Genomic DNA, 19,894 nt, shown 5'->3' with positions numbered 1-19,894 from the left:
ACTCGTTGCCCCATCCTGCTGGAACCACATGTCTTCCAGATCATAATATTCAATTTCTCCCCAAAAATAATTGGTTAATATGCGTCCATAGCGCTCAGAATTTACTGTTATGGTTCTTCCTTGATGGTTTTCAAAAAAATACGGGCCAATAACACCACCGAACCATAATGCATACTATACGGTCACTTTTTCAGCATGCAAACGCCTTTCTGCGATCACTTGAGGATTTTGAGAGCCCCATATACGGCTGATCTGTTTAGTCACGTAACCACCGAGCGAAAAATGAGCCTTATCACTGAAGAAAATTTGGTTCGAAAAATCATCATCAACGGCTTGTTCTGCAATTACATAATTTGCGTATGTTCTGCGTTGCCCATGGCCTTGAGGCTTGAGTTCTTGAGTCAGTTGGACTTTGCACAAATGGAGCTTCAAATCCAATTGCAAAATTCGCCACAATGAGCCGTAAGACAAGCCCAAATGTTGAGCACGTCGAGAAATCGGCGAATTCGGGTCTTCCTCCACACTTTCAGCACCAACAGCGATATTTTCAGCTGAACGAGTGTTGCGATGATGCACAGGCCTTACATTATCAGTAACCGATCCAGTCTCTTCTAATTTTTCCACTGTGTTCGAAATTGTTTGCTCTGTGGGTCGATTATGTCGACCCTAATCTGCTCGTAAAGCCCTAAACGTTGATACAGCAGAGTCACCATTTTTATAGTAACATTTAATAATTTTTACGCGTTGTTCGACAGTTAAACGATCCATATTCCAAAATGGCAAACCTTCAACTAAAACAAAAACGTTTTGGATCACATTTACTTTTAACAGATATCCATAGATATCAATAGCAAGGTTTTACTTTCCCAACCTCGAATTGGATAACCCGTTACATATTATCAATATGGACAGTTCGAGTTTTAAGTCTTTTTTGCTCAATATAAACTAGTCAAATTTTCCACAGTAGACTGCTTTATTATGTATCACAGGGGTGTTCTGCTGCAAACACACCTTCAATTATTAACATTTTTCTGCTGGGAATTACACTCTAAATTGAACGGTTTATGAACTCTAAGTAGGGACTGCTCATATGCAATGTTCAACTTTGTTTGCTCAGTTTTTCAGTAGTTTGGGGTGTTCTGCTGCGAACACATCTTCAATTGTCTTCAGAGCAAAGATATCAATTATTAGTATTTTTGAGGTAAATTTCAATTTTTGCTGTTTCGAAATTTAATAATACCACAGAATCCAGACTAAAGTGCCTCAAGATAGGTGAATATATTTTTTATTACCTTGTGATGGTCTAGCGAGTAGCGCCTTATGAGGCTGCCAGTGGTCCTGGCGTCCTAATTTAAATTTCGCGCAATTTTCCGAATTTCACACACTAAGATAGTGATTTTTTACATTCAAACATTCATGCAAGGGATTTTCAGCTGCGTAGATCCGTGCGACTATCTCAGTTTTTTTTGAAAAACCACTCCAGCACCCTTTAGGCTGTAAGCGGTCCAGATCAAGCGTATAACCGAACTTGCGCTGTTCTTCTAAATTTAAGCATTTTTTAAGTATTTTTGAGGAAAAATCTAAGTTTCAAGAAATTTCGGCGATCTAGATTCGGGCAGCGTTTTATTTTGTAGAAGTAGATGGCAACCAGGGTTGTAGTTTTTCTTTAATACCTACTTTGATTTTATATGGCATTTTGCGGATTTTATACTGCGGTTTTCTTTAAATGAATTAGCCCACTTACTTTTTGTTTTCTATGTACTTGTTGATTTTTTAAACATTTTTTCGCAGCTATTAATATTTTATTATGTCATTGAGATACTTATTTTGCTAAAATATATTTTTTGCAGGTAAAACAGGTAACTCTTTAAAATGCTTTTATTTTCTAATAACCACTTTTTCTTACAGCTTTGATCCATTTATGTTGCAGGATCAACTTTTTCCCTCTCTGGGGGAGTCATTACTTTGTCGTTAGTGAGAGGGCCTAGTAACCTTAGATCCGGGGAGCGATGTCGGCGGTAGCGTAGCTACCTACCATAGAGTAAGTAAAATAAAAAAATATATATTTTACTTTCTCTATGGTAGCTATTAGTACGCCGGTAAGCTCTCGATGCGATTAAGGCGAAGCTAAGAAGACTTCCATGCAGCGTTTGACCCAGATTGGACGGCAGAAAACAGCATCATTTCTCCATGGTAGGAGCGGCTGATCCAAGCGTGACCTCTTAAGTGCCAGAACATCTCAGAAAATGAAATGTCGAACCTTGGAGTCCGAGACTCCAAATCTCACACTTAATCTGAAGGGAGCAACAGTTTGAGAAAGGGACCACGAAAGAAAAGACCATTAAAACTCATTAAACCTCTACATATTCTACTAAAAACATAAGAACATGAAGAACTCAACCACATAAAATGGGATATCACTGGAATTTGCGAAAATAATTTTCGCTAAGTTTGGCATTACTTTGCACCTGGTTGCCTTTCCCTAGAGCTTTTAGTCCCATATTCTTGACTTCTCTTTTTTGATATTGTTGCGTGTTATATTTGTTGGACGGAGGATTGTGGACTCTGGGTTGAATTGAATGTTAATTTTGTTGTAAATTGCACTTTTTGTAGCCTTGAAAAGCAATAATACCCTTGAATCCAGATCAAAGTGCCAAAAGATATGTGGAACTTGTTTGTCACATTATGTTGGTATAGCGGTTTAAACGATTACATTATTTCGTGTAACGATTATTAACCATTTCTATAAAATTTCAAATGCCGGCCCGCCTTTAATTTAAACACGGGGCTTCTACTAGGTGTGACCAAGACATCGACCTTCAAATGGACAATATTTCACTCAAACCTAAGCAAAAGCTGATTTTTTCGGAGATTCTAAACCCTGAAGTTTACCATTGCACTGTTTATCAAATGCCAGCCCGCCTTAAAAAAAAACTTCTCAGGAAGCTCTTTTCACTCAACTGTTCGCTGAAAACAACGGAGCCGAATTTAAATAGTCAAAATTTCACTCAAATCCAAGTAAAGACTTTTTAGAAGATTGCAAACCCTGGAGATTATAATTGAAGTGTTCATCAAATGCTAGCCCGCCTGTAAAAAAATAGCAGAAAACAACGGAATCGAATTTAAACACAGGGTGTAGGAAAGACATCAAGACATAAAGGAAAATATTTCATTAACTCAAATCCAACCGAAGTCCAATTTTTTTCTGGTTGAAAGTTTATAAATTCGTAGTAGATTCTATGAAAGGTAGGTCGTGACATATTTATACGGCTTATAATTTTTTTGTTCTAGGGTTTTATACCTATAATATATACCTTTAAATGTCTATTTTACTTTGCTTCAAAATATTCTTAGTAAATGTTGCCTTCGCTTAATAATTCTTATACGAATAATCTTACCATTGTCCATTTGCTTCCGACCTGAATAATATCCCGTATTTCCTTTATAAACAACATATTCCCAAAAATAGTGAAAACACCTGCTAAAACGCCGACCATCACATATTCATTAGAACGTGTTTGAATGCGAATCGCACTTTTGAGAAAATGAATTATTATTTATTAGCACTTCCGAGTCATATTCACCATAACAAATATCAGAATCTCGCTCTTTTGCTATCAATACTAGATTCAAGAATGTTTGAGCCTTCAAAGGGTTTAATATGGCTGAAAATCAATTCTTCAGCATAGGACGACACCTACATATTTCGAAATTAGTTACTTTTTATTGATGGTTTTAATTTCTGGATATGGAAAAGGTCAGTCAATACCATACAAAAAAWTTWTAATTTGCAATTGTTACTATAATAAAACTGAAACAATTTGAAACTAATTTACATTTGCAACCCAAAGTTATGCAAAATAAACCGCTTTAGATCATTCTAATCTCATTATTAGGATTTGTAAATATCTTCTAATAATATAAAGTAATATATCTTCTAATATAAGAAAAACWGTATTTTGCATAAATTGYTACATAYARGATGGCGTAGGCGTTTGATTGACCAATTGAACTTTGGGAAATATTGGAAWTTAGCTTTATTTCTCGGACGATAGAGCRAATACTCAATATGATGAATATTAAAATTGTTACAGATTTTTTCTAAATATCATCTCTTAAAACATGCTAGATATTTGAATTAAAGTTGRAATTTCTAGTATATTGCGCTAAWGTCAAGTACTTTCTTTCAGCTTCATAAAMGAGATAAATCSAACCAATAAATTAATAAGCGTATAAMACATTTAAAACTYATATTGCCGTTTTGAATAAAAAATGTTTAGAGCCTAAAATTGGCATTATGCCTTATAYTTCKTTCATTCGAAAATCACCAAAATGTCAAAAAATATGAAAAAGKTCAAACCTATGTTGTATTAAAAAAWTAAATAAATAAAAYTTAACTAATTGAGATCGTTAATATTATGATAATAATATGTAATCAATTTTATGAATTAAAAACTAAGTTAAAATAATGTGATTTAASYTATTTCTTAAATATGTTTAACACCCCAATAATTTTCATTGAAATAATATTTTKAYTACATTTGCCTCAAAATYACRAACTGCAGTARTACGTACTTTTATACATTATTTGTGACTAAATAGCCAACCAAYGCTCTTCAAAATTTTAATTCTAATTTTCTAAAATTTTAATAATAATTAGTTTTAATTGTAGTTTAGATTAAGKTCCTTCTATTTTTGTTTATATTGTATGTCGGTATAGTTAGATTTTATGTATTATTTGCTCTACTTATCGATCTATCCATATTGCTTAGGTTTTATAATTTTCAGTTTCGTTATTTATATTTCTATATGAATTCTTATTTGCATTTCACTTCAATTCAATCAATATCTACTTAATTCTCTATTTAAAAAAACTGTAAATTTTTAAATTCCATGGTCTACGTTGCTCAAGAAATGTTTTAAAATATGTTTCAAACTTTCATCTTTGTGCTCTCCGTTCGAGTAAACGCTTAAGTTACGTGCTGTTGTGCCTCATTTATCTTTCCGGTCGTGAAAAATGTAAAAGTCTACACACAAATGTAAAGGATAAACAAGCAGCTTAAAATAGTCATCGGATATATTCGCAGGTGTTGCACTTTCATAATATATTACAGTACTGGTTATGTAATTCTTTCCTACCTAGAAAAGCTTTGAAACCATTAAAGTAAGGAAACATTACACTTACATATAGTAGAAAACTCTTTAACTATGAAAGAAACCTAAAAAACTATAAGTTGCTGAGACATTTTGAAAAATTGAGACGTTTTGAATATCTCACTCCTGGTCACAATAAAAGCGCAAAAAACGATGAAGAAAACCATTATCTTTCACAGAATCTGCAATTTTAAGTTGTAAAAGACAAATGTTTATAATTAATTGGTTTTTTCACTTAAATAGCTTCAAGAATGTATCAATTTTAAGAAAAATTGTATAGCAGTGGTCAGTGTAGTTACATCGCACCCAGCATATCTAAATGAAAATAAAACACCAAAACAGACAACAAAGACTCATTTATTCTCTGATTAACGGAAAATTCATAAGATATTCGATGTCAACTAAACCAAATAAAACAACAGAAAAAAAAAACAAAAAAATACTTTATCACTTCATAAAAAAAATAAAAACAAGATACTTAAATATAACTTAAATAGCAATAACCATAATATACCAATATATTTCACAACAAGTTAATAATTAACTGTAATATACAAAAATCAACATAACATACTAATAAAAAAAAGTAAAAAATCTAAGAAATTATCACTATGGCCAATATCGCTCAAAACCGGTTTTCTCTTTAGTCACAAGCTTAACTAAAGAATGCCATTAAAAAGTAACAATTATTTTTTGTTCCTTTATATAAGCTTTATAGCAAGAAACTTATCTTAATTAGCCTAGGTACGAATGCCATTTGATGAAAAATATAGATGATTTAGGCGGTGTAAGCGACATTCACCGAATACAGGCTTTCACACAATCGTCTAAAAAGCCAGCAATAAAAGATCCCATATTAAACTGTTATCTTGCAATACATTACAAATGAAACGGAAAACACGTGAAACATCTAATGAAAAACTGAAGAGTGAAGATGATATTACCATAAATTAATAGTTTTGTACTTTACTGAAAACTAAGCCCGTATTTGTGCGTAACTTCTGGCGAATATGTTGAAGCCACTGCCATCATTAATGGAACGTCGTTAACCTCAATCTGAAGAGTAGAAGCCAACAGCTCTATGTTACAGAATTCACTAGCTATCAACATCTGCGCTAGAGCTTTAGATCGAAGGCACAGTTGTTGAAGGCTTTGTTCAATATGCTGTATACACTGCAAGGAGGATTGCGTAAAAAAAAGAACTCAAAACGAGCGATTATAGATTCAAAATAAACAAAAGTAACACAATTATAAAATATTTTACTTCTGCAACAAGCGACAATTTCGGTTACTTTTACCCAATACGTAGTTTTGTAAGCAATAATTTAACTTTAAAATAACTTATTAGATAGACTAAATGACTACTACAGTGTTTCGCAAAGGAACACATGTGTATATCTCCAATGTTCCCGGCTTAAAAGCTATCATAGATGCAGTTTTCTCAGTCTAGGCCTGCATCGTTTCGTGTTGTTTTGTGTACAGTTCAGGAACGTTTCGGGATCAAAATGTATTAAACTTTCACCTACTTGTGCCAGATTTTAACAGCATTTCTAAATATGGTGACTTTTTGTTAATGGCGTCTTTGATTTTACATTTTTGACAATTTTGCTTTTTAATTTTAACTTTTATCACAATTCGAAAAAGTTGCAGCCTTAATCGAGACGAGAGTTATATATAAAAAAAAAATAAGAAGCACTTTTATCGGTTGTGCAGAACGTCAAGACCAAAGGTATTAAGCATTTAAAGTTGCCTGAGAATTTCCATTCGATGTTTTTATTTCTATCCCAGATTTTGAAGCAAATAGATTTTAAGACCAAATTTATTCGGGGTTGGAAATCAACTCAACCGCCCTTTTCAATAATTGTTGATATTTGATGTATCAAAACAAAATATATGATACTCGTTTTTGATATTTTTCTCTACTGTGTGAAATTTTCGAATAATTTCACAATTACTTACATGTTTGGGTGGAATTTGCAGTTTCCACATTTGCAGAAGAGACTCCAGCATGTTGGCAACCAACTGAGACATTACTGCCCTCACACCATTCACCTCTTTATCAATAACGTAAGTATGGCTGGATATCACCTGAACTTCCCTAGTAAAAAAACACAAATATATTACTTTTGAAATCAAGAACGATTCATTGATGAGAAATTATGAATCCACTATAATTATTTGAAACGCGAAATTCTATATTAGCACTGAATTCATCATCAAATCCCGTTGGCTTCATGTACAAAATGATCGAATATTAACGTGTTATTCTACTACTATAAAATAGGAACGATGGAAAAAATCTGAAATACTTGACTCGAAATGTTTTTATTTCCAGAAAAGCGAGTTCGTCAAAACTCCTGAAAATAAATGAATTTTTTTTTGCTATCCCAGTTTTTTTCCAAAAATTGTAAGCAAATATGTAAAAAAGTATTATCAGGAATTCGCTATCGGCATGACTTTTTGTGATTCAATTTTAATTAAATTAAACCTTTTTTTGGCCGAATATATCTCATTACCATGTGTCTGTATCAGCAACAATCGCCAGAGCCTCATCAACCGGTTGGTCCAGTAGGGAATGTTGAGAATTCATGGCAAGATTATTTCTAAGTTCCGAATGCCACTTGTGTTTAGGATCTGTGGTGCCTTGCAGAACCATATCTGGTATGTATGTGTCTACAAGACCCTTAATAACCGTCGTTCTGTACGGTATTGAACAATCCGGAATACTATTAATCAGTGACCTAAAACGAACAAAAATTAAGCAAAATTTCTCATTAAAATCGTCAATAATGTAAACTTACTTTGGCATAGGAATGTTGACAAGTTTCATTAAATTGCTCGAAATAGTCGGCTCGGTAGTCAATTCCTGTTCATCTCGAGATCCCATATCAGGAGAGAACTCCAATTCCGAAGCATTAGAAGGTGTTTGCAAGGCTTCCACTTCTTCAGCGTCGCTCTCATAGCCGGATAAATCCAACTTGATGTTGTTTTGAACAGTAGCAAACTTGTCAAAAACCTTTTCGCCCAAACTCAGCCCTTCCAGCTCTATGTTTTTGCTTTTCATATAATTCCTCACCACTTGCGGGTATTGTTGAAGATTGAACTTTACCCTACTGTATTGGTATTTTGCAGGTGTACTTTTTCTAACTTCTGGTGGTTCGCTCTGAGCTCTGGCGTGTAACAAAAGTGGAGCCTTGGAATGTACTTCGTTCTCTAAGTATAATGCTTCATACGAGGAACTTTGCAACAAACAACTTTGGCAATTCGGATCTGTTAATGGTTCAGTTGGTTTATTTGTGGGTATTGAAACTAGTTTCGATAGGCCTACTGAAATTTTTCTTTTCGCTCCTGATGCAACCTGTTCAGGTACTTTGGCTTGATTAGAAGAGCCGGCCGAAAAGCGTTCATCCATCCTCAGTCCAACTAGTTCTTCATTATCGCCCAAAACGAATATAACACTATTCGGATCATCATACCCTTCAATAGAATTCCCAGTAGAGGGCATTTCTAATTCAGTCTTTTCCTCCAATTTAAGTAAGTCGTTGAAATTGCTGCATTTCGAAATTGGTTTTGTTTTAGCTTTGCTACTTTGAGTTCCATCAGAACTTTTTGGTAATTTTGCGATATACTCTGAAGAAACGTCCATTGGCTTTGCCAAACACTGTTGTAAAGTCGATGGTACTCGCGATAAACCGATTGATTTAGTGGCTCTTGTTGAATGGTGCTGCAGATCGTCTAGACCTTGCATAGATTTTACTTTGTTCAGTCCCTTTGGCGGCATCAAACTAATTTTCCTTTCCTGGTCATGTTTAGAGAAAACATCGAAACTCGGTTGAATATTACTGCAACTTGATATTGGAGGTTCCAGAATCAATAACTCTTTTAAGTGATCTTCATATTTCTTATAGTTTTCTTTCGGAATGCAATCGTGCTTTATGCAAATTAAACCCGCCACTTGATTCTCGGTTTCTACGGACGATCTACAAACATTTTTTCTTTCTATGTTCCCAAATCGTATAAAGTAAGTGAGAGAGTTTAGCAGTTTGGAAATAATATTGTTTTTGTTACTTCCAGTTATCACAGTTTGGGAAGTTTTCAAGGGATGGCCTATTGCCCCATATAAATCAGATAGTTGGCTCCATAACGCATTATATGGCTGTTGAAAAACGCGAATTTGCTCAGCATCCAGATTAGATTGAGGGAGAACTGTTGCAACCCATCCCAGATGGTGTGTAAGAACAGCAGTTAGTAAAGTGCTGACAAAACTAAAACAAATCATAATTATCCTATAGATGTACACTCAAAATAAATCTTAAATGATTACTCACAAATTAGTTTCTTTGACGTCAACTCCTTCAACTAATTCGCAGAATTCCTTAAGGAACTTTTCACTTAATTCGTCTGCATCTAAGTTGCAATGGTTATTTACAGCTAAATCAGTCTTCGAACAAGTATTAAAATTAAAACTCGGCACATCATTTCTACTGGGAACACGCACACCACTAACAGACTCTGAAAATTGCAAACCTCGAAGAACACTTTCACTATTTACACTAGCCGATGTTTGCCGCGACGTCCTTAGTAAATCAACACTTTCATCACTTAGTGCCAATTTAAATGGACTTATTTTAGAATAATCATCACAGCCAAACGAAAGACAATGCCATAAGTTGGTCACTATGCTGGGTGCATTTAAAAGATTCACTAACCAAGTTGCAGTATTACAAGCAATATCCATCATTAGGGAGATGAAGGAGGTTCGGCAATGGTAGGCTATGGCTATTGATCGGTGAGTACGCCAGATTAATGCTTCAAGAAGAGCGATGTGCTCCATAAAAAACTGGGTAAGCAACCTGAAAAAAATTCAGCATATTCTAGAAACAACCAATGCAATTGTTCACACATTTGCTCCAAAATAATTTTGCCAACACTTATCCGAATCCATTCTCAGACAAATGTTTTCATTCTGTTGGTTTTACTGCGATTGAATATTACATTTTTATGATAATCTTCACAATTAAAAATATTCTTATTACAGTTTTCAAACTTGGACAACAGTAGCAAAAAATAAAGCTTATTGTTTTAATATCCGAAGGACTGATACAAATTAACAAAAATCTTACATCGGAAATGTGTTTTCGTTAAAAAATGGAAATTCGCTATGCTAAACTATGTCAGTAGAACATGAAAAACGCGAAGATATGTTAAAATTAACACAAAAAATTACATCCCAAATATAAAAATGCCAACTGAGAAAAGGCAATTCAAAATAAAACCAAACACAATATTTCAAAATCAGATAAAATTGACGCGTTTCGCAACTGCATGCACTAGGACCACATCAAAACATTTTTTTCATACTAAAAACATAAATTGTGTACGGAACAATTTAAAATACACATATAATCTGCAACATTACTATAATTACAGACTAAAAGATTGACGGTCAGTCAAGCAATTTAAAAAAATTATACCCAAACATTAAAACAGCAACTTACCTTTCCTTTTCAGGTGAAATTTCAACAATAATAGTAAACCCCAATTTGCTTCCCTTATTATGGGATTTATGCAGCACTTCGGTGGAATTTGGTAATGATATTGAACTAGTTTGTAGTGAACACGTTGAGCTTCTAAGTATTCTCTTGAAAACTCCACTCGACGAAAACGAAAGTGTAGAAAGATCTATGTAAAAAAATACAATATAACAGGAAAATGTAATATAAAATATGCCACTAAAAACTACTGAAAGTGATGCGTGTTGGGCAACTAAGAGTACAAATCGTATTGATTAAGAAATGTTGATGTTTTGCTTTTAGAATCACGGACCGTTTAATTTACAGATAAATTGCTAAAGTATCCCTATCATTAAGGTATTTATTTTGCAAAAAAATGGTACTTTTAAATTATTTCAGTTATTATCCAATCAATTTTACTAATCAAGCAGCAGAAAATTTTCCGAAAAAAGTCTTATGTTTTACTTATTGCAGTTCGATGGGGTTTAGTTGATTACCTTTATTTGAGAATACGGATTCCCATGTGGGAAAATTCGGAGGGCCAGTACTTATGCTTGCAAATGAGCCACTAGCACAACCAGAATCAACTACTAAACTATTTCTTGAAAAACTTGGCATCACTCCTGGCACATCTAAAGGATTACTGGATAATCTACGGCAAACTGAAACAAAAATATCAAAATATAATTCTTGTAATTGAGTATCTTATGCTAACAGACAATGACAGTATTTTATTTCAAAAAATATAAGTGTGTTATTTCCACCATACAGTTTTAATTGTCATTTTCCTTACAAATAGACATAGATGATTCCAAAACGAATGATAACTGAAAGAGTTGTTTAATTCATAAATCGCGAGTTAAATCTTTAAGTAGTAATTCGAATGGCATTGAATAAATCCTCATTATCGGGTGCCAAAATGCGGACGTGCTTCTGCAACAGTTGTCAACTGGCAACTATCCAAACATTTCATGTGAGTTGATAATTATATGAAAAACGTCGGTAAGAAACGAATGATTACTTTAATTTTTATGTAACTCAATATAAAATCGCGTGTTCTGCTATGACAAACTCTTTGTTTACCTATCGCTAATTTTAAAGCTTCCTACACTAACGTACATACTAGCACACATCCTTGCACTAAATCAAACTTTTTGATGTTTTCTAATTCCGCTAAAAAATGTATTCCGTGATATAATCTAGTTTTACTTGCCAAAAAACAGATACAATAAATTGATATTAATTGTCAACTTTATCACGTTTGTAGATGATCGATCGTTTCCTTTTAGTTGTGTACTAAAACTTGTTACTGAAAATTTGTAAAGGAAGCAAGTCTTGATAAAATCATGTAAATCTCAGCTTGGAGAACTTTTGGAAGGAATGTTTTGAAATCTGCATTCTCTCATGAGCAATTTTAAGAATATTGAATTGCATATAATGTGACGATACACATTGAGGTATAAATTCTGGTTGGCAATTGAGTTTTATCAATAACAAACTATAGCTTGCAATGATTATAATATGTAGCTGATACAATTTTTTAGTTTTGGAACAATCCCCGATGGAAAATGTTCGAATAATTGTTAATAAAACGTCAAACATAATTTTTTTTTTTGGGAAAATGGGAGAGTAGAGTAAAATATAAAGTAAATTAAAGAAATACTCTTAATGAATGTCTAGCGTCTCATCATAATCTTAAGACTCGTTCTCATTATAAAATATTTCTGTCTCCGAAACTCACTTACTTTAAGAATAGCTGAGATTTTAAAGCAAATATAATAGGCATAGTCTTGAAATAATCCGGCTATGCAAAGAAAATTATATTGTAATTAAAGAGATGCCTTACTTTACGGCAAAATTTAAGTGTTACATTTTTACTTTAATACCATCGCAGTATGTTTCTCATATACAAATTTGCTCATCAAGATATTTACATAAAAATATTAGAACGTGGTTGAACAACCGAAATGTAGAATAATTTTGTATCTGAACGTAAATTTAATTTAAAAAGCGCAAGAGAAATTACACAACCGGAAACATTTTTTTATGATTGCCATGTGAAATTATAACCGAACAGATTATTTCCTTGGCTAAACCCTACTGATGAGGTATGCATTTGAAACATCTTAAAAACGGAAACCGACACATTATTTCTTTCATTAATCTGTTTTTTTTAGAAAAAAAGCATTTGTTTAAATACATACTATATTAAATTAATCGATTTTTTATTAAAGCTTTAAAAACGTGTAATAGAAATTGATGCACGCAAGTAACTAATTTGGATTTAATGTTTTACCTACGTTTAGTAATAAATATTGTCACTGTTCAAAATTTATGCTTCGTTTACGTCAAAACCTTCTGATATTTTAGATAATAAGTAATTGAATATCAAAACCTCATAACTTGCCTATAACTCCTACCTAAAATATCGCCTCATAACTTGCCTACCTAAAATAGTGTCCGATGCCGTACTTCTATCCGACAGTTGATCGCTAGTAGAAAAGGCACTATTCGCTCCTGAATCATCTAATTTAATGGAATGATCGAAACTACTTTGAGTTGATAAATGGGACTGATTGCTTGACGTTGAAGACTTCTTTTGTCTTCCCTCCGGGGTTGGAAAAACCTAAAAACATCTTTAGACATTTCCCGTTTCTGCGACTCACTCGTTGAATTCAACACAACTTAATTATGTTAGATCCTAGATAAGTCTAGTCACCTGTGTGAACATTAATCGACGAGGGTCATTAAGACTGTGAATCTTTAGATAAGTACCTCGGAAACTCATTGCTACAGAACCGAATATCATTTCTGATAAATGCTGATAATCACTAATTTGCTTGGAATTCTGAAAAAGCGAAAAATCACAATGAAAAAAAATCGATGCTGTTAAAAACAGTGCATTGGCTTACAACTACATATCCATAGTTATTAGAAACTTCCACAAATTTCTGCTCCGCTGGCGCTTTTTCCATAGGAATTTTCTCAGTAACATCAGAATCAAACAACAGTTTTCTTCCCCTGAAATCGCATTCTCGAAACAGCACAAGTCGAATTTCTTTTGCAGTGAATTCGGGCACTTTCTGCCTGCAAATAAAAAAATGATAATTATACTTTTCATTAATATTAAATAATTTTATTATAAATCCATAAGTATCTATTATCTATATAGTACATCAATACTAATATTTAATAATACCTACTGAAATAACATCATCGCGTGACATTAAACGACATTTCACAAAGTATTACTAACTGTGACTGTAATGGCCAAGAAAACTTTATCAAGAAAAAGCAATTAATATTGATAAGCTCAGATTACTATTGTTATTTGAATTATATATAAATATACAATGTTTGTGCCATAGATCATAAAATACTATACAGAGCTAGAAGTCAAAAGTTCCAAGACATCCATAGACGAAATCCCATCGAGTTTTTTTTGCTTAAATATATTTTGTTTTCTTGAGATCGTCAAGATCCAAAATGAATTTGAGCAACTGCTTGATTGAAGTCATAGTTCAAAGATTATTGATTAAAATAAAAATGTCATTTCTTCATTTTAAAGGCTTGTATATCAAAAAAAAAAGGAATCGATCAATGTAAACCACTAGTTTTGGGACGTCTTGTATCTAAGTTATGCTTTGTCCGATGTTAAACAACGATTGAAAACAATGTAAAATTTTTATCTCACATCAATTTACACGCCACTGTGTTTATATCTGAAAAAAATATTTTTGTACAAAGCAGAACCTATATCTTTAATTAAAGATATCATCTTACTGGATGTAAGTATCATTTGAATAAATTAAATTAATTAAACAAACCAACAAATCACTTCAAGTTTTAAAGACTGGACTAAATGGTCAACTAATTACGCATTAAGTTCCAAGTATATAACTTGTAAACTGTTCCATATAGGATAAAATCCAGTTCCATATCCCAATAAAACCAGTTCTACTTGGTAAACAAAGTCATATAAAAGTTATAAACAGGCATTGAAAAATCAGAGATCTTGATTTCTTCATCAAACACATGACTGGTCATATTATCATCAGCTGAGCAAAATTATACATTATTACTGTGCGTGCGAATCAAATAATTTGGCACGTGAATTTCAAACCACTAAAAATTGGTTTAAAAAACATGATAACAATTTGACACAGGCGTATTAATTAATGTATTCATCATTCGAGCTAACTATAATTCCAAACTGTAAAATTGTATTGGAGCACATATTGTGCACAATTAACAAAGTTTTGCGATTCTATTTTCGAAACTTATTACTTCATTTATTTGCACGCTTTTACATTTTAAAGTCGTATTTTGAATATCATAAGAATTTTTCATAGCTCAGCTGAAATCATAAATGTCTACATTCAAATTTTTCTCCACTGTTTGTTTTCTTTTATCTCCAGTGTGAATTTTATTAACACTCAGGAAGATATTTTGAGTTTAAATTGTATTCCCATCAAATGAAATAATAACCAATAATTTTCCTACATATTTTTAATGATCACTTCACTCATACGATGATTATTACTAAAATAGAACCAGCAATTAATTAATAGTAAACATATTATTAAGAATATGAATAAGTTCAAGTCGTCACGACAAAAACATGTTTCCAGTTCGGTGCGTCTTTTAATTTATCCTGAATATATTCTGAAATGTCTCATTAAAATTACTTTTCTAAATTATAATCTTAAAAACTGTTTAACAGTTTGCTTTGAGGAAATCAGTAACTGTAAATATTTCTATTTAGGATTAAAGCTTTGTCGTTACTCTGCATCAGGCCACTGACGTCATTGCACATTATTTTGGAACAGAACTAAATTGTTACGTGAAAGGTACAAGCGACTAAGTGATTTACTGACCGTTTTAAATGCATTTAGCACTTTTTAAATATCGGTTTTGCAGGTACATTTTACTACTTCCATATTTCAATTTTCAACTGCAAATTCAGAAGTTTTTCACAACTTAAGCATTAATATTGCCTAGTTGATTATATTAATATTGCCTAGCCTCTTAATGCACTTTGTCCACATCCGCTTTTTCTAAGTGATTTGAATTTAAATTCACACGAGTTAAATATTGACAGATGCAATGTTTTTGTATACGTACAAAACGTTGTATTGGTCCGTTTGCGTTCGTCCGGCTTAGATTAAGTTAAGTAATTTGATTAAATTGAGTTTGCTATAGATTTTATTTACTAGCTATTTTAGGTTCGATTAAGTATCGTAGAATTAGGAGCATTCAAAATCAAGCAAATTTGTCCAACTATCACTTTATTCTATTCTTGATATTGACGGTGAAACGTGACTAAGTCTACACATTTCTCTAATTACTTTTTGATTTACTAAATTCGGATCCTTGTGTATATCACTTTACAAAACTTTTAAACAAAACTAGATCACTTCACATTTGATTAATTTTTTTGCTCTTGTCTCTTGGTTGGCTTTTCGGAGACGCACTTAAAACCATTGCAATTAAATGTTCTTTTCATCCACACACAAAAATCTGAGAAGCCTCTCCAAACTTTAGAAAGTCATACGATGTCCCAAAAACAGTGAAAGTTGTAAAAAAACTAACGCAAGTGACACCATGCAAGAGAGAGTTGATCTTTCATAAGAAAGAAAGAAAGAACCGGTGTAAACACGTAGATAATGTTGTCCCTAACAGCTAGATGATGATTGAATAATAACGCACAAGTTTACAAAAATTCTAAATTCTCATTCTTCGGTTTGATGAAAAGCGAATCAAAATGAATAAAATTAAAAGACTATTGCAAGAAAAGATAAAACTCAATGCATGTACTTAAAAAATCAATCAATTTGTTCTTACTTTCAATGTTATCTATATATATAAAATTCTCGTGTCACAGTTTTAGTTACCATACTCTTCCGAAACGGCTTGACCAATTTTGATGAAATTTTGTATGTATATCCAGTAGGTCTGAGAATAGGTTGTTATCTATTTTTCATACCCCTAAGTGATATGGGTGCTGCCATAAACCCCTATCTTTTAATAGCTATATTAGTAATTCAATAAATTWAAAATAAAATTTAAAAAAAATCTCAAGTGGGCAAACCGCCCACTCGAGATGAAAAAAAAACCCTAGGAATAATTKATATGGCAATACAAGGTTTGCCGGGTCAGCTAGTTATAWTATAGARTTACCAAGAAAATTATAGTGAAATTGCCAATAACATGGCTATATGTTTTCTTAAAAGTCTATAGATATTAATTGATGAACTGAAAATGTATGCGCTTGAATTTGAATTTTTGCTCGCTAAATCTCAGCTTATTTCACTATTATTTGGTAATTTGGTACTTCTGACGATATTTGTGGCCGGGAGTTTGAAGAATGGTTCTACAGATGTCGAACATGAGAAGTATTATTAAGCCGAGTAGAAATTCTTAGCTACTATTAAGTTAGCTAATAGAAATCTCTTTGTGGAATAGCCTGAGGTTCCAAAAATGGCCTTATATTTATTGAGTAATTAAGATATTTTTATATTTTAATTTAATTTGCAAAATCAACGCATTTTGAAATACTAATTTTCTTGTACTAGCGGTTTTCTTCAACATTGGGTCGGCAAAGGTAGCCCCCTAGTTCACCCGACTTAATCCTTATTAGTAATATTTTTTTCTGGGGCAAAACATACACGATCTGGTGTACGAAACGCCACGAATATCCCCGCGTTATTGTGTACAAATTTAAAAAAAATGCATTAAAACTCGAGAAATCAAATTTTTCTTCTCTGCAACTTAAATGTCTTCTACTGTTGCAGTGAACGATCTCTACAAGCTTGATGCCATAGATCTGATAATCCCCCTGAATATTCAGCTTCCAATACCGAAAGAAAAAGTGTTAATGTGTTCTTTATGTTCGAGACTCAGTTGAATGAAGGTAAGTTCAAATTGAAATTGGGTCTTATCTAGATGCAAATGCTTGGTATTGTGAAAACATTAAAATTACCTGCAGATGCAATATGTCAATAATGATTAGCAATAATCATCAATTCACCTCGAAGATGTGTTAAAATTTCCTTTAATTAATAAGTAAGTACTTAAGTACCTACAAGTTTAAAACTTTGCAAAACACCACAACCACTGATGTTAATAATTTCCTTAGATGTTCATGAATATCACCATCAGATAGCTGAACCGTAAGGTAGCAGTGGTTTGTACGAAGTTATTTAAAATATCAACTAAACTATTATTTATAGGGCAAACAATAATAAAGGAGTTGTACAAACCTGACGTTACTCTCGTCCTGGCTACTCCGTGGTGTGTTTCTAAGTCCATTGAAAAGTTTGTTGAAAAGAGCCATAACATGAAACCTACACTATTCACATTCATGCATAGTTGAAAAAGCACGAGTTTCACATCGTACCTTGCCAGAGTGAAAACAATAAATAAAAATCACGTGCGGTACAGTCATATGATACAGTTGTAGCATCTTTGTCTGATGGATTATTCAGGCCAGTCTCGCTCTAGGACTCCGGCCTGGTCCGTTGACGAAGTGGGGACTGTTTTTCACATGGGGGGCCGGCCCGTTTTAGCCTACGCAAAAATTAGCAATATCAATCGGGTCATATGAGCGTGTCGCACATAGTTTTTGCGTAACTGGAACATGAGATGAGATCGTCTATAATTATTTAGTTCACTGCTTAAACATAGTTTTCGCTCTTTTGGCTATTTCCATAGCCAATTATTTCTTCGCACACATTATAGATTGTGCTGCATATTTTCACTCATTCTCATTTTAATTTTTCATCACTTTGGCTCACCGTGGACGTTTCACCGAAATCAGTTTATTTAATAACAATTTACTAGTTTAGAATTTAAGCATAATTTCTAAAAAATTTACAAAAATCTGACACTGCATGTGTTTACATCGAGTAATTGACGCAATGTTGCCGGCGATTGTCTGAAAAATTGCATTTTGCATCTCATCATCGCTCAGATAAATTTAATCGCTTCATAGAAATTTTCTTCATTATTTACGCGTATTATCACCTTGGATGTTTTATATATACCCGCAAAAAATGCGTTTTGGGGCTTAGCATTGTTGAAAATAAAATTTTCAAACAAGGCCATTTACTATAAACTGTTAAAAGGAAATAAAGACGGCAAGACTGCAGACTTTGACAAACATGTTTTCTGTCAAACGGTAGTTTAAATTATAATGAAATGATAATGTTCAATATGCAGATAAACGTTTCTTTTTCGGGACGACTCCGAAATACTTGATAAGAAATATTCAAACTGAAGAGATGGCTAATGATTACGAATATTTTTACTCCTACTTTCTGTATCTGAGCATAACCCGGGTAAACATTTATGTTAGAATGAGTACCTTTACAATGTCCCTTTGCCTGGAACGTCTTGTGATTATCATATTTTATGGATTTTACACAAAATCAGTGTCCTTTTACAGACCTAGACAGTACATCGTCCCGAAGGCGCCCAAATACCTAGTATGTAGTTAAATTTCCTGAAATACATTTCCGGGTTATCAAATACAATCTATAGACTTTGAACTTTCTTGTTTTATCGGATTCAAGTAATTTATGTAACACAGAATATTTAACGAGGATGTAAACGCTAAATACAATGTAGTTAAATAAAGCCAATGAACTGTATACTAAAGTACCTGGTACCTTGTATACAGTTCACTGAATAAAGCTAACAATTCGTTTCTATGTTGTCGGTATTCTGTGGAAAGGTATTCTTTGGCGGCATCTGCCATAATCCATTCTAACCTCTTTAAATCTTGGTTTGTCCTGGCTGCAGTTGAATAGTATTTATTATTACGATGATTAGAATAATGCAGTAAAATGAATATTTAATTTTTATTCTCCAATGTAGGGCACATAATATTAACTTTCTTCACTGAATGTTTGGGACGTTCCTGGAGACAAGTAAGTTCTGCAAATATTACACAGTATATAGGCGGATTACCTACTTACCCCTAATTCAGATCAGTTAACAGTTTCTAATTAATGCCTAATATACAGTAAAGTCCGCTTATAATGAACCCGGTTATAGTGAACTTTCGGTTAAAACGATTTTTTCGGAACGGTTTTTTCTTTAATTGAAACGTCGTCCGTAAAGACCAACGTATTTTTTTACTGGTTATAACGAACTTCCGGATATAACAATCACTTTTTAGGTTAGTTGTATATTCACTTTCCGTTTATAACGAACTTCCACGCTCA

General features: G+C 32.9%; 2 protein-coding genes across 10 annotated transcripts in view; one reads left to right on the top strand and one right to left on the bottom strand.

Annotated features, from left to right (window-relative positions):
- Positions 1-5,493: 5,493 nt before the first annotated feature.
- On the bottom strand, positions 5,494-18,006 carry LOC109540280 (folliculin-interacting protein 2). 3 transcript variants are annotated; one of them, XM_019908594.2, is made up of 11 exons: positions 17,930-18,006; positions 13,580-13,754; positions 13,387-13,515; positions 13,116-13,293; positions 11,165-11,329; positions 10,653-10,836; positions 9,483-10,007; positions 7,956-9,419; positions 7,671-7,895; positions 7,114-7,252; positions 5,494-6,327 (listed from the first exon to the last, which is right to left on the bottom strand). In XM_019908594.2, the coding sequence occupies exons 1-11, from the start codon at positions 18,001-18,003 to the stop codon at positions 6,121-6,123; spliced, it is 3,465 nt and encodes a 1,154-aa protein (XP_019764153.2). In that variant the 5' UTR covers positions 18,004-18,006; the 3' UTR covers positions 5,494-6,120. The 3 variants fall into 3 exon arrangements, with proteins under 3 accessions (XP_019764153.2, XP_019764154.2, XP_048520971.1); XM_019908595.2 differs by lacking the exon at positions 17,930-18,006 and adding an exon at positions 13,871-13,943; XM_048665014.1 differs by lacking the exon at positions 5,494-6,327 and adding an exon at positions 6,398-6,704.
- LOC109540282 (U4/U6.U5 small nuclear ribonucleoprotein 27 kDa protein) overlaps positions 17,541-19,894 on the top strand; it is a 7,388-nt gene continuing 5,034 nt past the window's right edge. For 2 of the 7 annotated variants that reach the window (XR_007281142.1, XR_007281141.1), the window contains exons 1-2: positions 17,655-17,844; positions 17,900-19,597. Coding sequence is in view for 2 of the 7 variants with exons in the window: in XM_019908599.2 (XP_019764158.1) it covers positions 17,556-17,580 (25 nt within the window). In the remaining 5 variants the exon portion in view is untranslated. Of the gene's footprint in view, positions 17,581-17,652; positions 17,845-17,899; positions 19,598-19,894 lie in introns of those variants that run through there. The other 5 variants (XR_007281140.1, XR_007281139.1, XR_007281143.1 and 2 more) reach the window with 4 other exon arrangements.

Source organism: Dendroctonus ponderosae, unplaced genomic scaffold (genome assembly GCF_020466585.1).
Source record: "Dendroctonus ponderosae isolate FM_Combo_2020 unplaced genomic scaffold, Dpon_F_20191213v2 Dpon_F_20191213_3, whole genome shotgun sequence".
NCBI lineage: Eukaryota > Metazoa > Arthropoda > Insecta > Coleoptera > Curculionidae > Dendroctonus > Dendroctonus ponderosae.
This window is presented reverse-complemented; position numbering and strand designations above follow the sequence as displayed.